The sequence below is a fragment of the Saccostrea echinata genome, unplaced genomic scaffold, assembly GCF_033153115.1.
Source record: "Saccostrea echinata isolate AGI-Se365-2 ecotype Australia unplaced genomic scaffold, CSIRO_AGI_Sech_v1 ptg000009l, whole genome shotgun sequence".
NCBI classification, from domain to species: Eukaryota; Metazoa; Mollusca; class Bivalvia; order Ostreida; family Ostreidae; genus Saccostrea; species Saccostrea echinata.
Window position 1 is genome coordinate 6,790,109 of NW_026889758.1, and position 13,931 is coordinate 6,804,039.

Here is a 13,931-nt window from a genome sequence, read left to right on the forward strand (position 1 = left end):
TAAATCATGTCTTTTGGATCCAGGGATCATATCCCTAAGTGACAATATGTAAGTCATTTATTTCAGTTTATATACAGTGAACCTTAATTTCTTTGCTTTTGAACTTCTAGAGGACCAGCTGTATGAATGTGATAATGATTATAGACTCCTCACCAAACTTATTTTGTCACATTAGACTTGTTAGATCAGAGTTTCAATTTCAGCTGGAGATATTAATGTTGTCATAGCCTGAGAAACTCATGATTTTCAGGTGTTTGTCAAGTGGGATATGACAAAAAGCCAATGAGTGATCTATATTTACTGGATGCAATTGTCGGACGTCGTGGTGTCAGACAGTACTAGATTTAGTCAAGGCTTGTTGGACAAGTTCAGTAGTGTTCTTGTGATAATTCGGTCTTGGAAACTTCATACTATCGCCACTGTCAATTTGAGAGCATGAGGATTAATTAATGGAAATATTCTTAACACTCGATCAAGAGCAGAGAATTGGACGTTAAAACAAAATTAATCTTTTCATTATTATCACATTATATATTGTACATGTTACTTAATATTTAGCCATTCTCGGATGCATCAATCATGTCCAGCAAAACAACAGGAATGAAATTGGTCAGGTCAACACTTGTCGAATGTCCTGTTAAGATCTTTCTGTGTTGTTCATAGCCTTTCACATTTATCAAACACAGGCTATATCCATGCTTTAAAAGAGAACAATTAGACAAATAAATTCAAGTCGAGTCTCATTTAAAGTTTTACACTGGATCTTTCTTTTCTTCAATCTTAGCAAAAGAATTTATTTATACCGATTAAACTAGGACATAAAAATAAAATTTTCTACGTCAGACAAGGTTTTAGAAAAGCTAATATTTGTAGAGATATTAACATGATCAGCTAATTTATGCACAACGTTAACATAGTGAAATTCGATCGTAATGTCGAAATTGCAGATTATACCAATCATGCATTCTTCGCTAGCAAAGGATTTCTGGTCCTCCCTGCTCCCCGGGAGCAAAGCGAACCGAAAGCCCTTGGCTAGCGAATGGAATGAATTGAGGTAAGAACGATGTACATGTACATGAAAGTTTATTGACAAGCCACTTATCAACAACATAATGTTACAAAAAGTACCACGTTTACCAATTAGCAAAACTAGGCTATATTACCAAGAGCAAATAGGGATTAGAGGAAAGGAAAAACAATTCACAAAGCTAAATTTCCTACAATAGTCTGGGAAAAGGAAGCAAGCTAGAGTACTAGTACATAGCAATGACTTCCCGATTTTAAAGAAAATATTTACACACAATGTAGCTCTTTAGAAAAATGTGATAACAAAGAAATAGGGAAGAGTAAAAGAATAAATGTATTACATGAACCTGAAAAATACAAGAAATACTAGTGAGGAATATAAGGAAATGGCAACAGTCCACACACCCCTCCCAAACTACCTTAGATGAACGTATTACATCCCCCCAAAAGATATACTTTAATATTTGAAATTAAACCTTTACTATACAATGTATTTCTCATACAGTTAGCAGTAGTGAGAAATCCAAATTCACAAAACCTCATTTGTCTGGAAGTAGGTTGTGCCATTGGAAAAGTCGGTATTGTTTTGTTCAGAATTAAAATTACTTCTTCGTTCATACTCCCCACCCCTCCTAAAAAAAAACTTAGTATCGACAAAACTTCCTAGCTGTCATTTGATGTTATGTTTAACTTTTCAGTCATTTTTAAAGGGCAATGTTAGTTTTTAGGAATACTTGCCGATTTCTTTCTACTTGCAAAGACATTTATTTAAAAAATCTGTTTTCATCATGCAAGTGATTCATCCATCGGAATCCATCCTGGATAAACGAAATCTTTGGTTGAATTATTTCTAAATTCTTTCGAAAATTCAGATCCAGGAACAAATATATGTTTGTAATACACAGTTGTTCCCCTTGCCATCCAGCCAATCCACCATCCATAAGTTCCGACCGACATGATTGTGTGATTGGCCAGGGATAACAACGCCATGTCCTCAGCGGCCGAAAGTCCAGTGGAAAAATAGACATTACTTTCTCTGTTCAAAGCCTTTTTCGACCATTCTATGTCATTAGAACCCACAATAAATAATACATTTTCATATTTATCTCTGAAATATTTCATTGCATTGAGGTAATAAGTTGCATTAGGTGTGATTTTACCGTATTTTAAATGTCCTTTGGTTGCATAGTCACCTCTTCTTATATGTATACTTACAACGATGTTACCTTTCTTGCTGATATCAAAGTTCATGATAAGCATTATGTTTTGGAATTGTGACAATGCCTTTTCCCTGATAGAATTTTTAAAAACAAACAGGTCCCGAATTTCCTCTTCATATTTTATCCAGTATTTCCATGACTGATAATATCCGTCAAATTGAACGCTCTTACAACAAGGAACACTCAGAAGATCCTCATCGAAAGAGAGCCCCCAACGCTCCACACGGAGAGGCAGTCTTGAGCAAACTGCTTTTCTGTCCTTAATTTCTGGCGGTGTTTTATCATAAATATAAAATATATCAGAGAGTTCAAAGTTTTCTGGAATGATAGGAATAAGTAGATTTATCTTAGCTGCTATATGAAGAAAGGCATATTGTAGCATTAGATTCCCGAGTCTACCTTTGAATTTGACACATGCAATATAAGGCGAATGTACTAATATTTCTTCTGATGTATGAAGCTGGAACCAAGCAACAACACCGCAGAGAAGTACTAATATACACAAACGATCTGAAAAAAAAAGTTTCATTCAATTCAAACAAAAGAGGACAAGCATATCATTATTCCTATTCTATACTATTTTCATTAGCACAAGCTTTATAAGTAGGTACACGTATATTAAAAAAACCAACAACAATTTCTACTGCACATTTCAACGTCTGATGAGGAAAGTATACTGTATATATCTGCGAAGTCAATGGAAAAGTAGTTTTACCTCGTATTGAACTGTTGGGGTCAGACGGTTTAGATTGCCGGTTACTAGATAGCTCAGATGCATGGTAAAGAACCTGAGTAATTCAGGAGGTCCGGGTTCGAATCCTCCATGGTCTGGTCCGTCGCATTTTTAGTTCACCTCGACGAAGATGATCTTATGCTATTCCCCTCGGCGTCAGCGTCCCAGTTAAAAGGTTTTTGAGCAGGTCCATTTCCGATTACCTATAAGCCCTACCTTGAACAAAATTGCATGGATGATGCATCTAGGGATGGACACTACAAGACTTGCTTCAAATGCGGGATCTGACTTGCATTTTCCAGATAACTGAACAGGCTGAAGTTTTTGGAGCAGGTCCTTTCCCAAGTTACTATAAACCCAACCTACACCAACTTTACATGAATGATGTATCTAGGAATGCACTCTATAAGACTTGCTTCAGATGCTGATCTGACCCACATTTTTCAGATGAGAGACCAGGTTAATGTTTTTGGAGAGCTCTGCAACTATATATATAGCCTGTTAATATGATTAAACTTGGATGAATGATGCAACTATAGGAATGGACTCTTATCAGACTTGCTTCGGATGCTGGATCTGGCGTACATTTTTACTGAACGAGTGAACAAGTTTAAGTTTTTAGAGCAGGTCCATTCCCAAGTAATAAACCAAACTTTCATGGATATTGATCTCAGAATGCACACAGGTAGAAAAAAAATGCGTGAGATTTGCCTAACTTATAGATTACATTCGTCGAGGTGAGTTTCGTAATCTTTGATTACCCGTGTTTTTTGTTTCCCATTACATTTGGTGCGTAAACATGATGTGACAGGTGGAAGACATGCCAGGGTAGAGTTTGTGGGAGAGGGGGGCTTTAAGGAGGAAGGGAAGTGGCGGTCAGGAAGTTTTGATTGTTGGTGGCCAGAACACCTGACTAGTGATTCAGAGGGCCCGGGTTCGAATCTTGGTCTGATCCGTTGCATTTGTTTACTGTTACATTTGGTGACGTGGCCATGCCCTGGAAGTGCCAGACAAAAGACCTGCCAGGGAAAAGCCTGGCTTCTTTCTTCGAGGGTGCTGACCTTTAAGAAGGAAGGAATGTGACAGTCAGACGGGTTCGATCGCTGGAGGCCAGATATATCGTCGGCGTCTTAACAATTAACAATAGTAACTTTCATTCATATGTTAACTCAATATATCCCAGTGAATTCGAAATAAAAGCCACCACAGAGTCTGCCACATCTATTCAAATTTGGATATTTTACTGACGATAGACGATAATGGCCATCGTCAACTTTCCTTATTCCACTATCACTTACATATGGTGTCTATGTCTCTCAATTTATTCAATATGCAAGAGCATGCTCTGAGTTCGATTAATTTTCAAACCGAGGCAAGCTACTGACAAATAGGTTGATGTTATAGGGATCTCAACAATCTCGTATAAAGATAGCATTGCAGATACAACCTACTAGTATTATTGGGTTATTTTTTGAATAACATGCTTCATACCAATTGAAGCCATTGTTTCTATGCTTAATTTGATTACGGATAATTCCGCTCACCTGATCAATACATGCACATAGAGCTCACGGCGGATGTGACATGTCATCAGGGAATGTTTAATCCTCCTACGCACCTGATCCCACCTCTTAAAAGTCCAGGGGTCCGTATTTTATGCCCAGTTCACAAAGTTCTATTGATTTTAAGATTTTTTAGATCTATCAATGTTCGTTACTTTCACTTTTTTCAAAGTTCAGTTGGTAGAGCACCTGACTAGGGGGATGCGGGTTCGAATCCTTGTCTGGTCCGCTGCTTTTTTTCTTTTTGCTTACAGAAATATTCAGTATTTTGTTTTCCAGCTTTTTGATGAAAAACCTTTTGTTGGCCACATCATGCCCTGTATCATAATTCTCCTTTATTCTATCGGATTATCATGTTCTTATTGAGACAGCATTGAAAGCAAAATACAAAGTAGGTACTAATTTGAAAATGTTTCTCATAAAATACATATGTAATCTGTTTTGCTGGTACAAAAAATCCTATTATAATTCATGAACACACATGTATACCTTTATTGACCTATATCGGATTAGAGAGAGAGAGAGATGGGGAGGGGGGAGAAGTGCATATTTTGTCGAGGAAGGTAAATCTATCCATTGTTTTCTGCATTAAATCTATCCATTGTTTTCTGCATTAAATATTTGACATTTATAATAAGTGACTTGCAAGAAGTGTGCATTTACAGAACTGCATTGTTTGTTTGACATAAAACAAAGAATAAAACATACACACAAAACAAAATAAAAAGAAAAGAAAAAAGAAACAAAAAGCAAGAAACAAAAGGCAAAAACACACGCACACAAGCAAATTCTCCCTATGACCATACTGATGCTCCAGTATTTAATTTATCATTCTGCAAATCCAATTGAGCTTATTGCTCCAGTATTTAATTCATCATTTTGCAAATCCAATTGAGCTGGATGCAGTAGATTTTGAGTTTTAACTTAAATCAAATATTGAGATAACGAACAATAATCAAGCTCAAAAGTCCATAGAAAAAATACAAATCCAGAGCAGAACAAACACGGAGATATAAAAACATCAGAGGTGGGACCAGGTGCCATGGGGGAGTAAGCGACCGTTCACACCCGCTGTGTGCTCCTTGTCCTGATGGGGAAAACGGAAAAATCCGTAGACAATTCAATGTTTAAATTGTGGCCTAACAATTAATATGAAAAACGTTCGTCAGCATTCAACTTAATGATTTTTGCTGATAAGGTCATTGTATCGACCATAGAACTTGCGAAATGATGACATTTAACGAAACTGTTCATATTCTTGTTTCATCAACTTGTTTGTCAATAGCTTGCATCGTTTTAGAAATTGTTCGTACGTAGAGCATGCTCTTGCATATCGAATCAGTTGGGATATATTTATTATAAACCCCATTTGCAGGTGATAAGGGTATATTGCTACATGTACTAGTAAGGGAAGTTGACGATAGAAAAGTTGAAGGCATCACGTTTATCACAAAGTTTTGTTGTTTGGTCACAATTTACAACTTTTTCCAGTAAGATATCCAAAAATGAAACATATGTGTTGGACTCTGTGGTATCTTTTATTTCAATCTCACTGGGATATATCGTGTCGACATAAGAATGTAAGTAACTAGAGTAAAAAGATAAAGATTGATTCTGATTGATTGTATGTTGTTTTACGTCCCATTCGAGAATTTTTCACTTATACAGAGGCGTCACCATATACTGTAAACCAACTATTATTCGCATCAAATTTTATTCGCGATTCGTCAGTTTGAAATCAATCTGCGACGATTAATTTTCGCGACTGAGGAAACATTTTCTACTAATACAAAGCAAAATAAATGGGTCGCGGCGATTAATATTCGCGAGTTAAAGTAGATCGCGAAACTTGCGAATATTTCTCGCACGCGAATAAAAGTTGGTTTACAGTACCGCTGAAGGGCTTCAAATTTAGACCTTTACCCGGCACTCAGGGCCATTGAGCAGTGAGGGTTCTTTATCGTACCAACGCCTACAGTGACACGGGGCCTCGGATTTTTTTTTGAACTCATCCGAAAGACCCGCAACTTTCACTTTAAAGTGCCGAGTTGGACTTCGATATCCTCTGGAAGGTTGTTTTCCCTGTTTATTTTGTCCAAATGTTAAGATTTGAAACCGAAAGTACATTGCGAATGGCGGATTTTATAGGAGTCTTGTCTTTATACCTGTCATTCTTCCAATAACAGCCTTTCAGAGACCATTCACGTCCAACTTGTCCTTCATTGATAAACATATATTATTTCTGCAATGGTGGTTTTCACTAAAAGTACAGAATTAAGCAGGTGCATTTTTTTTTAAATATGCGAATTTTCTGAATTTTTTTCTCAAAAAATATACTATTTTAAATATTTGTTTTCAAGTGATACTTTCTATCTGTTAATTAATGAAATATTTATAAACTGTAAAAGTTTTAACTTTATACCTCTCATAGTTTTGGAGCTATTGTAAATTAAAATAAATTTTGGACATCTTGACCTTTGGCAAAACCTTAAATAGACTTTTGAGCTTGATTACTGTTCGTCATCTCCATATTTCATTAGGTGCGTAAATCAAATGGGACAAAGTATATTGCTAAAGTGAGTACAAAATTTAATCTAAATAATAAAAGAATACCATAATATCCAATGTCATTCGAAAACTAATCGATACAAAACATAAACTATTACATATTATGCATGATTTCGGTGATTTATCAAGTTTTGCCACTATGTTCTTGTAAAACAAAATCTGTCTTCTTACGTTGTTTTATTGTATTCTTCAGTTCAAGACGAAGACGTATCTTCATTGTGTACCTTTCTCCTACAATGGATGTCCTCAATTATTGACAACTGCAAAAATAAAAATTACGAGGAATTTAACAGTTTATTCACACATTTGAATTTTATATACGATAGCAAAACCTGAAATATACTACAAGGAAAAACCCAAGTAACATACCTTTGAAGCCGACAATATTAAAAAAAAAAGAAAAGAAAGAAAACAGACGTCACACATCTGCATGTACTGTGCTGCTGAACTATTGATTTAACTATGCAGATGGAAGTTTGAGAGACAAATCAATATTACACATGAATTATTGCAGCTTAAAATATAACCGAATATTTCTTTCATAAATGAAATAAACTGTCAAAAATGGAACTTTAAAAAAATGTATATTAATAGATCACCACTATTTTTTCACTGCCAATTGCATTTCAAGTGAAAAAAAGAAAATACAATGACCTCACCATAGAAAATATGATCTGAACAAAAATATAACTGAAATAGAATTAAGGATAATACCTCAATCTATCATGAAACCACGGCTTGTAAACATGTAAATTAAATTATAATTTTCTTTTTTTTTTTCTAATTTTAACAACGGATGCCCAAAGAGCTGCAAAGAGATAGGTCAGTCATAATAGATAATTGTTTCTGAAACAGAAAAGCTAAGCGTCTCTTATAGCAATTACTGAGAGATATCTCTTACCATGGAAGAGATATCTATTTATTTCTTTTGGATAAAGTCATATCTTTAATGAAAGGAAATACAAATCTCCACTGGAAAAAGAGAAATATTTCATGGAAAAGAGAAATATTTTATGGAAAAGAGATATCTCTTTTTGAAAAAAAAGACATCTGATGCATATATATGTATTTACTGGCTGTTTTAGGAAATACATGTAATTACTGAATAGACTAGGAAATTCATGCATTTACTGAAAATTTTAGTTAGTTTTACACGTTTTTACTGAACTAAGCAGGATGTCTATACATATTTTTAAAATATTCAATTAGTATACAAATACTATAGTGTACATGCTTTTAAAACAGCATTGTATAAGATTTTTTCTGCAAAGCTGACATTCGTCATAAATTACTTTCTGGGCAAGACTCAGTGCACTGTCTTTCTAAAATTCCATTTAAGGAGGAATTCTTTAGATTAAGTTTCATCATTGATATATTTATATTAGCTCCATTAAAATAAATATGCATGTAATGTATTTTATTTCAATTAAGAACCCTCTCTACACTGCACACTAAAGAGTTCTGATTCTATGGTATTTTTCTGCAGTTAGAGTGATCTGCCCTTAGATCTCAATTCCTTTATTGTACATTGCTCAATTTGTAATCAATACAAGTATTCTTAACATTTTAAAAAGCCAAGATAAATTAATTGAACACGTTATTTACATGTATTTTCTTCATGGAAGTAAACAACTTTGATTTCTGTTCACTGATACTGTGTTGTGTTTAAACATTTTTCCCGGGGGTAAATGCCAAGTATCATATACTAAAATTAAATAGATAAGCTCAATATTTACACCTTTATTCAATATAATTTTTTGATGTCCAAAAAACATTTTGCACAGGTGTAGAGACGGTCCTTAATAAATTTAAAAAAAATCTGGCTCTTCTTGATATGTTTTTTTTAAATAATACTATGCATTTATGAACAGTATAAAACTCTGTTTTTTGCATTTTCTCTGAAAAGAAAAAAATGCGAATAAAAAAAAATCATGTACAAAAAATTGAAACTAATATTGGTCTTTAAAAGCTGAAACCATATTTTAAAAGGGATGTCTTAAAAATTCATTAAATAAAAATTTGGTTGTAGCATTCCTCCTTAACATTTCTTTTTGAATTAAAAGTTTGACTGAAATATCATTTTGATGCCAAGTAAATAGCTTCTTGGTAAAAAGACTTGTCCTATCATCAACTATTTTAAATGAAAGACCATTGTATGTACAACCGGTTACTTGGTTAAAATTGGTAAGATAAATATTGAATGTTCTGTGTATCTTATCATATTTTAAGAATCATACTTAAAATTATCTCACCAAAATACAGTAAATAAGTGTAAAATGTATTGAAAAAATCAGTAAATACATGTATTTCCTAACCAAAAACGGTAAGTACACGTATTACCTAAACAGAATAGGAATTTCATACTTTCATACATAATTTTATACTTCCAAAAATTCAGGAAATACATGAAATTTCCGGTTACACAGTCATATTAACTGTAATATATAGACAATGAATGTCTATTGTAAATTTACAGGATCTTGTCATTACCTGTTACAGGGTCATGGCACTTTTTTTTACAGTGACCTTTAAATTCTATGAATTCTGAAACTTTATTTTAATGTAAGATGCTTTCACAAATCAGACGAGAAAAGGAAAGAAATGTTTAACATGTGTGATTCTGGCATACCATACGATTAGTTGCTTTAATGCCCGAGTTTAGTGAAACAAGTATGAGATACAAAGTATTGGTTCAGTTTAGAAACTTTATGAATTTTATTCCTACTGTACATTTATTAACTGGATTTGAGGGTAGCATGCGTTTTGTCGGACCCAAGAACTAAATTGTTTGCATGAGGCAGTAAGTTTGGTTCAAGGGGTAGGCAAAGCGCATTTTGTCCGAGAACAAAGCCAATGGGTTTTTTTTTTCTCATTTTACTTTTTATTCATGAAATATCTTGGGTTTGCTTCTATGTTTGCCATAATTGTTATGGTACAGCTGAGCCCACCTACAGCGTGACGTATAATAACTTCATAGCGGTCCAATATCTCGCTCAGCGATCCAATTTCCATTTTTTTACTGTCCAGAGAAAAACATTTGAAATGTAAGATTTTTTCAGTATAAATTTATAGGAAACAATTTATGAAAGTAAAACACTAAGTATCATTTCTACATTTAAGTCTGAATTGAATGTCAATATTTGATTGGTAACTGACAAGTATTGTGTGCACATTACATGTCAGAACGTCTACTGTAAATTTCCCTTAAGTCTTTGTTTTTGTGCATGGCTGATTACATGACATGCAAAGTGGTAATCAAAGTAAATATCTCCTGATTTCTATTGTTTAGAACCCTCCAGTTTTTTATTGTACTAATCAGAAGAGATCTTAAATTAAATCTCTTGACTGAGGGAATAAAGACCTTTTTTGACATGAAAAAATTCCTGACAACGGAAATCGAAACAATTACACACAATCAGATTTTGTCAAGGACAAGTCTCTTTTTCTGCAAGTTTCTATACTAGAAAAGTTGTCAAAAACCCGTCGATACACTTGGATGGTCTATGATAAAAGACAGGAAATTGTCTTACTTTGTATTAACGAATTACTCCATAGTTGGAATTTATTTCATACACATGACAAAGAGTTCTGTAAAACAGGTCTTCAGAACATTCAAACACATTTGGTATGATAAAACATATTTACAATTTTTAACGTTAATAAAAAAAAAAAATTAGATTAAATTATCATCTTGTGCGTTTGTTATGGTATCAGGGCCTCGAATATGATATAACAACAAGTATAAATACCTTGACTTAATCTAATGCATGAATAAAATGACTTTCCAAAATTCTTCGTAACAATGTACAAGCAGTTTATCGTCTGAAGTGAATTAAAATGCAGAAAACAGTTTATCGTCTGAAGTGAATAAAAATGCAGGGAACATTTATCTAAGTGGATTTTATTACCCGGATCATGCATAGGGGATCGGTTTCACATTTTCGGTTTGGTGTAGCCTATTGTGTGATTTTCCTATGCGAGTAAAATGGGGACAAAACATCGAAAACGAATAAAACATTAACTGTCTAACATACATATTTCACAGGGCAATTCGTGTTGCACGTACTAAAAAATTACATATCATAAGAAACAGTAATTTGTTGCCTTCGCCATTTCGGTTATCATAGTTGCAGAGGCCATTTGCGAAATTTTAGTGAACCTTGGTATAAATCTGAATGACATTTTAATTATAAAAAATCTTATTGTACTCCGAGGCTGATATTAAAAAGATGAAAGAACGAGGGCGCTTTTGATTGGCATTCGGCAGGAATCTGGGCGTACTTGAAAAGTGAAAATTTCATTTACGTGTCATATGAAATTTTAGCATTCTTTTGATGTATCGGGTTCCTGTGAAATAGGAAAGGGAAATATTTTCCCGATATTGTATTTTGAATTGTTAAAAAAGAACTTGAAAGTTGGCTAGATGAGTCATTTGGTACAAAATGTTTCATTTTCAAACACGTTTTTTCTAAAAATTTGCTACCTCTGGGTCATCTCTCCATGATTTTGAAACGTTATTTGTGTGCATTTTAATTAAAATAAACTTACAAAGATTTGTAAAAAATGGAGAGAAGACCCAGAGACGATAAAAAAATGAACTTTTTCCAAAAAAATTCCGATGTGTAAATGCGGTGGTTCATTGTCGCTTTTAAAACCTTAAATGGTGTGTAGCAGTGATAGCTCAGTAATATGCATTACTCGTCCAGTGCAATGAAAAAAAAATATTTTTGGTTCGATCCTGGCATGGAGCGTTAATTTTTTTTTTACAAACAATTTTTTTGTCATTTTCATTTTTTGTACTGATTTATTTTCAAATAGATAAATTCTGGTTCTGTTGCACCGAAAGCAATTCTTCAAACCTCCTGATAAGTTAATATATACATGGATTTGTAATTGCATATGACTATTATATCTATTCTATAGGTGTTTATTATTTATGTGAAGCATTACTAAGGTTTACATGTAGTAATTATTAAGATAAGCGGACTGATATATTAAATTTGACAAAGTATTTCAAACTAAATGTAACATTTTCCCATGTGCGTAACTTTGTAAAATATGTCCAGCTGTGGTCAGCTGACCAAATCGTAGACATTTAAACTACAAATGTTTCGTACGCCTTATTCCTGCAGGTAACACACCAAACACGCCCATCTTCTTTCTCATTTACAGTATCTAGGTTGATTTTTGAGTCCAAGTCTTTTAAAATCTGTTAAATGCCTTGGTACTTATTGTACCCCATTATTAGCAGATCTGTTTTTGTATTCATATGAAGAAGTCTCTTGTTGTGGTCCTCAGTCCGACGACGTTTTATCAATTAACAATATTCATTATTATTTATGCGTTGATTCGATATATTCACTGAACTCGAAATAAAAGACACCACATCTGTTTCATATCTAGATACTTAAGAAAGACATTGATGACAAACTACCAACTAAACCTTGTGATAAACGTGATGACTTCAATTCTTTATCTTCAACTTCCCTTATTTATGCGGTAATATACAATTATTATCTGCATATGGAGTTTATGGCTCTGTGGTAACGTACTTTGAAAAAATTACGCACTTTGAAAATTTTTTTCAAAGTGCCTTAAAAGTGGGACAAAATCAACGCACTTTAAAAAAAAATTTCGAATTGCGTTAAGAGTGTACATAAAAATTTTTACCATAGAGACACTTAACGCACTTTGAAAAAATATCTATAAAACAAAAAATTTGGACTGAGATTTTAGTAATAGACTGCATTATTTAGTTAAATTTCTTTCGACAAACTGATTAATTGATCTACCCTCATCGAGAACGAGGACAAGACAGGTAGAAGGTCCCTCAGCTCAACTCTTTATCTTTCCTGGTATGGCACTGATATACTTTCTCTCAAGAAATTTGAGAATACATATAAAATAGATGAAAAAAATTGAGATAAACTTTCCCGAAAAGAATTAAAAAATAACGCACCCTGTTATATTAAGAAAGAGAGGCTCAGGGACCATATCGCTGATCTAAGCAACAATAGCAATCTAACTATATTTTGGCCAAAGTAGGTTTACAAAATCAAATACAATACAATGAAATATATGGAGATAACGAACAGTATTCAAGCTCAAAAGTCCATTATACAATACAAAACAGGAGCAGAGCAAACACGGACCTCCAAACATCAGAGGTGGGATCAGGTGCCATGGAGGAGTGAGCATCCCCTGCCGACAGGTCACACCCGCCGTGTGTTCCTTGTCATGATCGGGAAATAACGGAAAAATCCGTCGACAATTCAGTGTGTAAATAATGGCCTAACAATTAGTATGAAAAACATCAGTCAGCATTTGACTCAATGATAAATTGTATTTGCTGACAAGGTCATTGTATCGACCATAGAACTTACGAAATGATGACTTTAAACGAGACAGCTGATATTCTTGTTTCATCAACTTATTTGTCAATAATTTACCTCGTTTTAGAAATTGTACATGCGCAGAGCATGCTCTGGCGTATCGAATCAACTGAGAGATATATACCCCGTATGCAGGTGATGAAGGTATATTGCTGCATAAGTAAGGGAAGTTGACGATTGAAAAGTTAAAGTCATCACGTTTATCATAAAGCTTGGTTGTTAGATTACCATTAACGTCTTTTTCAAGTAAAATATCCAAATATGAAACAGATGTGTCAGACTCTGTGGTATCTTTTATCTCAAGTTCACCAGGATATATCGTATCGACATAAGAATGAAAATAGCCATTGTTAATTGACAATACGTCGTCGATATATCTAAATGTCGAGTTGAACGCCACAGCAAGTGTTTTCTTCTTTTCACGTACAAG

At 33.8% G+C, this 13,931-nt stretch overlaps 1 protein-coding gene across 1 annotated transcript; it reads right to left on the bottom strand.

Annotated features, from left to right (window-relative positions):
• Positions 1-1,068: 1,068 nt before the first annotated feature.
• On the bottom strand, positions 1,069-2,719 carry LOC133183228 (galactoside alpha-(1,2)-fucosyltransferase 1-like). The gene has a single exon (XM_061318178.1). It carries the CDS (start codon positions 2,626-2,628, stop codon positions 1,813-1,815), a length of 816 nt encoding a protein of 271 aa, XP_061174162.1. The 5' UTR covers positions 2,629-2,719; the 3' UTR covers positions 1,069-1,812.
• Between the last annotated feature and the right edge of the window lie 11,212 nt (positions 2,720-13,931).

Bases quoted from the DNA above. Each gene is read 5' to 3' on its own strand.
- LOC133183228 (XM_061318178.1), bottom strand. From the start codon at position 2,628: ATGCTACAATATGCCTTTCTTCATATAGCAGCTAAGATAAATCTACTT.